The following is a 7,071-nucleotide window of genomic DNA, read 5'->3' on the forward strand; positions in this document are numbered from 1 at the left end:
CCACCTAGTCTGGTTCCCTAACCAGACAATTCCCCAATGTCTATCAATTGCTCCGTTTCGTCTGAAGTAGGGCAGGGAAATAGACTACAAGAACAGCATTTTTGTCTTGGTTTTTTTTCCAGCATCCACGAACAAAAACTTTAAATAGGTCAGTGTTACAATAATTTGCTATAAATACTAACCCCCAAATCCATCAATTTCTGAAAATTACAGCAAAAGCAAATGTTGTATATTACCTTTGAATTACAAATAAATCTGATTTGTAATGTCCCTGACACCTGAATATGTTCCTGGTGAGTTAAAAATGAATCCAGAAATGACTATTTGAGCATCAAACAAGGGTAACTATATCATATGAAGTGCAATGTTACCTTTCAATGCACGTTCTCTTGTTTTACTATACTCCCGAGGACAATGCTTTGTTTCCCTTTGTCCCTGTAATATAACACTCTCCCATAGACTAAGCACACAAACCTACTACAGAGGACCGTTTTGAACAAAAGACCCAACGCCTGAGGACTGAAAGGATCTGTTGTTCTCCCTTTCTGTGTCGGTCCTTGGGGGTTATGTAGAACACGTACAAGTGTACATACATGTATGTAACAGTACAATAACATTATACATTAATGCATCTAAATGGGCCACAAGATCCAGGACAAGACTGTGACCTATTCAGTGGGGGATAGATACCTGTTACCGTCTTCAAATTGATGTCATACCGGTGGCTCTGGATGAAAGGCCGATGAATCACCAGGGGGATGCAAACTTTGGCTAGTTTGAAGAAGAATATGGTCAAGGAAAAGGAACAGCAAGTCTACAACCGCAACACAAAATAACACAGATATGATTTGATTAAAAAATCCTGTGTGACAATGGCACAATTTATGTTAGGCCAAAAAAAAAAAATAGTCGGTCTCTGGTCAGACCAAAGTTCCGGAATTGACGCAGCCACACGGCTTTTTTTTTTTTTTTCTTCAAGCTTGGATTGTACAGACAAGGTGGATATTATTTTGCTTTTTTGGTGTCCTCATGTACATTGGTGTCCTCCATAATTTGCCTTGGTACTTTCGATCATTTGCCTTGGTGCAATTTCCTATTCCTTGGTGCTCTTTGGTAAAAAAAAATTGAGGAGGTGCAGAAATAGAGGGCGCTGTTGGAGCTACCGCGGAACATTTTGGAAAAAAAAAAAGATCGACGCGCGTGATTAAAATCGACGCGCGCGCTGACCAGAGACCGACTTATTTTTTTTTTTTGCCTTATTTACAACAATGCCATAAGTACTGAATGTTGAAGCTCAAAGGATACACCGCCATACTCAGCTGATCCAACTGTGAGAAAGAAAGAAAGAAAGAGCAAGTTGAGAGGCCTTTTGGCAAAATGAGACGGAACTGGGCACAGTCCGTCAAGTGGAGAAAAATGAAAAAAACGAATGGGGTGAATTGTTCAGATTTTCAGAGTTATCGATGTTTGTAATCTTATATTTTAAAGAAATAGTACAAAAATTGTGGAATAAAAGTGTTTTTCAGAAAAAGCAATTGGTACCTTTTATTTTCAAGACTACAAAACTTGAAGGTTTACAGGCCTTTTTCTTTTACATTTTTGACATGTCGATAAATGCAAAATTTAAACAGCCATAACTTGTCAACATGTCTGATTAAAGTGCAACAAACAGTGTTGTAAAGACAATTTTATTCTCTTTCCTAATACCCTCAAAACCCTCATTTCAACCTTTGCCCAGTTCTGTCTCATTTTACCAGAGCACCTCACGAACAAAGTTTGCTTATATTCATCATTCCTTTGAATAAATTCTCCCAGGGTTACTTGATGTGTATTTTGAAAGTCCAATTGACACAGAATTACAGAATGTTGTTAATTTTCTTTTAATTAACTTTTATTGTAACAACATTCTTTCATTGATACCATATCTACAAATTTATCAGGTATTCACTTCAATTCAATGATTTGGACACTCACAAATCAAATGATACTGTTTTATAAAATATATTATATGGCAAAAAATGACGTTTTTACTACAACAAGACCTGCGAATCACCAAGACTTCCTATTAATAGTTTGGGCAATATGCCGCAAAATCTGACCAAAAAAGCATCTTTTACATGTTCCCAATCCTATTTTTCTAGTAATAAATTTTTTAAAGGGCAACTCCTCTGTGTGTGGACCTTTTTGGCCGGGTTACAGGACACCTGGATTTAAAGCTGTAAGCCTATTCAAAGCTTGATCGTGAAGAAAAGCCTCCAACGTAAGCCTCTTTTCTTTCTTTGATTTATAATTTACGAAGACAGGAAGCCTTTTGTACTATAAAATTCAGAGGGATAAATCCCTCAGTCCTTGCTTTATCCTAAATCCTAGTTCTTTAGTGAATGATATGTATTCAGTAATGCTTTTAAATCTCATAAAAGACTGTCCGAGCAGATGCACATTGCCGAGAATGACATTTGCACGTAACTAATTTGAAAAAAGCAAAGAAAACGAATTTCCGGATTTTAAATTCAAAGGACACGCATGAGTCGTGAACTGTATTTTGTTTTTCTCTCAGAACTTAAAAAGTTCATTTCCATGGATTTGGGAAGATTGCTTTTTCCAAATTAAAATGCATAATTCTGTACAGTGATGGTTGTTTTACATTATGCAACAGTGGATGGGGCACGTCAGATGTGGATCAAATGGGATTATTCCCAGTTACTCCATTTTCCATTAATTTTAAGGCTTGACATGACACCATTAAAAAAATCTCGATCTAAATCTAAAATCAGGGCTTTTCAGGGCTTCAATACTAGATCTCGCTCAAATCTGGTTCGAATAGTTTGTAATGAACATGTACAAACATTTCTGATTGGAAAATCCACTTGGAGTAAATATAGTTCAAATTCCTTCCCAAAAAAGTAAATAAATTAGACTCACATTGGAAAGGAGATGGTCCATATTCTGTGTGGCGATGTCGATTCCTTCTTTTGTATTTGCTCTGAGAAGTAAGAATATTAGAATAAAGGATGTTATGCTAATGACACTCACAGTGATTGAATCAAAAAGATTACTAGAAAACGCACAATCTTTGGGGTTAATCTTTTCTAAATTAGAAATAAAAATATTGTACCATTCAAAATACAAAAGCACAGCCTTAGGGGCATGAATCGTCTTTGGCTGAAGTGCATCACGGGAAAAGTTACACACCATTTTTAAACATTGCTTAATGATATTCAGCAGTTTTTATCTGTTTTTGACATCCCCAACAAATTGGGAATTTTTCTTCTGTAATGATGGTTGTTATTTTTATGATCCGAAGCAAATACGTGGTGCACTGTATCTGTATATTATAGTCGGTAAAGCTTCCCAACAAAAGAGAAAAGACAATGGGAAGAAATTACAGTTGTAGAGGTAGGAGGAAAGGCCCAGAAGACAGTTCTGGGGAAAACCCACGGAATCAGGTAGGGACTGAAAACCCAATCCACATAATGGCCCAGGCGGGATTCGAACCCGGGTCACAGCAGTGGAAGGCGAGGAAAGTACCGCTACGCCAACCTGACTCCCACTGTATGGTGAATGGGTCCTATTACAAAGCACCTACCCAGCATTCTGGATGTCTGCCTCCATCTTAAAGTGCATTCGTCCCAGTTTCTCCTGAAGGTCTCGGACGTTGTTCATCTTCTCAAAAGAGCAGTGTTCATCTGTTGGAATAAACAAAAATCCCATATGAAAAACAACATTTCACTACCTCATTGTCAAAGAAGAAAGGACTCCAATAAGTCAGATTCTAATGCGGAATGATTTTTTTGTATTTGTTTTTTGATTAGTGTCCTCCGACTGACTGAGCCAGTGACCCACTGAACTGAGACTTTCTAGTCGAGCTTGACAAGGCAAACCTAGTCCTGTTTTTATTATCGGGGAAGTTTTTGTATAAATGAACCTAATATGTGGGTGACTAGTGCAGTCATTAAACTTAAAACATAGGATTTGAAGTATTTTGATGGTTTACGAGCTCAGATATCCCACTTTTGTACCGGTTCGTTAAATTAGTGAAAAAGCTGTGGAATTTTTTCTTTTCATTTTACCAAAAGCACTGAGTTTGCCGGTCTCGAAGTCTCTCATGAGTTTCAGCAGTCCGTCCTGCATGGTCTGTATGTCATTGACGTCAGTGATGAAGCTGTGTTCCTGACAGGGTCTGTCCGTGTCTGTGGTGTTGCCTCGGTTTCTCCTCCTGCCCTGTTCACAATTAACAAAATTTGAATAAAATGAACATAAAACCACTGTCACTGACTTAATTACACATGTATATTATAAGATTTAATTATATTACAAGACTTAATTATATTACAGTTCAAGACTCGAAATCCCACGAGAAAAAAAATCATAAGCTGGTTGAAGTGGGATTCGAACCCATAACCTCCAGCTTGTTAGTGTAGATGTGAACTTCTTTCTTTCAAGCTCTCAGACAGCACTGAGTAAGCAGTGAATTACATTGGTGGCAAGTTTTTCGCACTGACTCCTAGAAAATATGATGTGGTATAATTTCTGGTAGACATGGAGTAACAGGGTGTTAGCTAAAGGGGAGTATGAGTCTGGGTGTCTTTAGGCTATTTTTGACCCTCCCTCTTGTTACCTCAATGTTCTTTAAAAGCATAAAACTGAAGCAACTCATCTGCCCTGATTTTCAACATAACGCAAATCTGGACACCTCACTTTCAAATGCTGACTGTTATCCTATGGATAAACGTTTCTGAATTCAGACTATTAATTCTGTAAGACTCTAGCACCTGGTTACCCAATCCTATCAAAATACAGCCCTAAGTCATGCTGGATCAGAATATCATGATCTAAAGCTACGGCTCATCACCATGGTCTGTCAATGGCAAAAGTGAAGACGTAGCCAATAAAATACCAGATTCAGACACAGCCCTTACCTTAGACTTCTTGGTCTGCTCCGTGGGCGTGCTCTGGCTGGCCGGCCCGCCGATGTGCCTCATCTGTGGCATGGCCCACACCCCGGGCTGCTGGTGCTGCTGCTGCTGTACATGATGCTGTGACTGCTGCTGCGACGTGGTCACCGTCGAGCTGTGACCTATGCCTGCCAGGCTGGACCGATGCTCCCGCTGCGATGGCTGGTGCTTAGAATGAGACGAGGTGACGGGGACTTGTGCGGCAGGCACCGAGGGACCGCTCAGACTGTGTCTGCTTGCTGGCGATACAGAAGGTACAGATTTGTATAATAGCAGTGCAGTGATTACGTGACCTGATGAGTGAGAATACGCTGCAAGATTTAACAAGTTAACGTGAACTCCCAAAGCATAGTTGTTGCTCCCTGAAACCTCTACATCCCCGTCCCCCAGCTCTGTGGGAAAACTTGTACCCATTTTTTTTTTACACTTCGACTTTGGTAAAGGTAAAGGTCCTGTAGCCATTACTGGCCGTAGGGGCAGTGGGATGTTAGAGGTCCACTGTGTCTTGGGCGTGGACCCAGATCTAGATCTAGATCACTTCCAAAATCGGATTAACAAGTACTGGTATTGTATCAAAGACCACCCCAATAAAAATTTTCATGAAAATCCGTCCACAACTTTTGGAGTTATCTTGTTAACAGACAAACCAACCAACAAACAAACAAACCAATGCCGATGAAAACATATTGGCAGAGGTAATATCCAGTACCTGGTTGAGCTCTCTGGTGTTGATGATGCAGAAGGGGATTGCCTATCTGATAATGGGACGCCGGCCCACTGCCACCAGACAGCGATGCCGGCCGACGAGAACGGTTTGTCTCAGCCAGTGAAACGTAACTGTGGCCACCGAGCTGCGGACTGCCGTGAAGTGGTCTGCCTGCCATATGTGCATCCAACGCTGAGACCCCAGCGTAGAAGAAAAAAAAGGCTAATTAAATTCAAGTTCGTTAATTAAAAAATCCCCTCCAATTTTCGTGAGTTACCTTCTCTGCACATGTAGGCCTATAAACTAAAAGTTGTCTTCTGTGTTTACAATTACACTTTCATTGCTTTTCAGTTTTTTAATTTTATTTTCCAAAGACAAAAAGTTAGAAAAATTGCAAGGGAAAGAATGTTATCCTGATGTCATTGTGTTTGCGTACAAAGTCTAGTACTTTTTAGTAGGCCTATGGGAATTCGTGAAATTTTGAAATATTTTCTACACACATAAATAACACAGAATAATCTACATGGAACTAAATATTTTATTGGTTGACACATTCACGCCCATGTAACAACTAACATTTAACAAAATACAGTACCAATCAGCCATAACATAACTGGTAAAGGTAATTCACCCACGAATGTATTGGTAATTGACTAATTCACCCCCGAATTTGAATCATAGATTTAACAAATTACAGTTTACATTTCAGTGACACAACCGTGACAACTTGAGTCTTACAACCTTTATATACACAACGATTGTCTACCTTGCAAATTCCTGGGCAAATCGATGATTTGGTGTCGTTTTCTCGCTCCGGCGTCTGTCACTCATCGATCTGTTTTGTGTATCTATAGAGCGCCCTCATCGACTACATGTTACGCTGTTCATTCGCGCGTGCGCACTATACTTCCAAGTTCTAGTTCCACGTGACTGGTGTGAACGTCTGCAACTTTAGGATCAGGAAGTGCCGCCCAAAATGAATTGTTATTAACAAACAACTTTCTGCCTATGCCGCCAGTGGGACATGTAATGTACACCATGGTTGACTACATTCAAGAACCGACACAGATTTGGGAGAGCATTCGTATTTGTTTGAGTCCAACAAAAGAAGGTAGGCCTAGGACTGATGGAAACACTTTCAACGTGTCAAACTTTCTCGTGCGTGTCCTCCTGATGATGACTACTTTTGTATGATGCAAAATTATAGACGGTCCGTGCTGAACGCCGGGTAGTTTCGAAATTTAGGGGAGTTTGCTTGAAATTACGTGATGTGTGGTTATGTAGATTTGGTCTTAAGCTTAACAAGTCTACATACAAGAAAAAGCTAGCAGGTAAATGTAGAATATTCTGAATAATTATTTGAAAATGCCAGAAGAACGAACTTGAAATTCGAGACCGGTAACTAAAGAA

At 39.6% G+C, this 7,071-nt stretch overlaps 1 protein-coding gene across 1 annotated transcript; it reads right to left on the reverse strand.

Annotated features, from left to right (window-relative positions):
• Positions 1-549: 549 nt before the first annotated feature.
• Positions 550-6,542, reverse strand: LOC119746375. The gene is made up of 8 exons (XM_038223282.1): positions 6,428-6,542; positions 5,665-5,853; positions 4,920-5,194; positions 4,071-4,221; positions 3,587-3,686; positions 2,923-2,983; positions 1,306-1,328; positions 550-771 (listed from the first exon to the last, which is right to left on the reverse strand). The coding sequence occupies exons 2-8, from the start codon at positions 5,837-5,839 to the stop codon at positions 714-716; spliced, it is 843 nt and encodes a 280-aa protein (XP_038079210.1). The 5' UTR covers positions 5,840-5,853; positions 6,428-6,542; the 3' UTR covers positions 550-713.
• Between the last annotated feature and the right edge of the window lie 529 nt (positions 6,543-7,071).

Source organism: Patiria miniata, unplaced genomic scaffold (assembly GCF_015706575.1).
Source record: "Patiria miniata isolate m_02_andy unplaced genomic scaffold, ASM1570657v1 HiC_scaffold_7, whole genome shotgun sequence".
NCBI lineage: Eukaryota > Metazoa > Echinodermata > Asteroidea > Valvatida > Asterinidae > Patiria > Patiria miniata.

Excerpts from the sequence above, each read along its gene's own strand:
- LOC119746375 (XM_038223282.1), bottom strand. The coding sequence starts at position 5,839 with ATGGCAGGCAGACCACTTCACGGCAGTCCGCAGCTCGGTGGCCACAGT. Across the intron at positions 5,195-5,664 it reads ACACCAGAGAGCTCAACCAG|CAAGCAGACACAGTCTGAGC; the intron begins GTACTGGATATT and ends CTGTATCGCCAG. Across the intron at positions 4,222-4,919 it reads AGCAGACCAAGAAGTCTAAG|GGCAGGAGGAGAAACCGAGG; the intron begins GTAAGGGCTGTG and ends AATTGTGAACAG.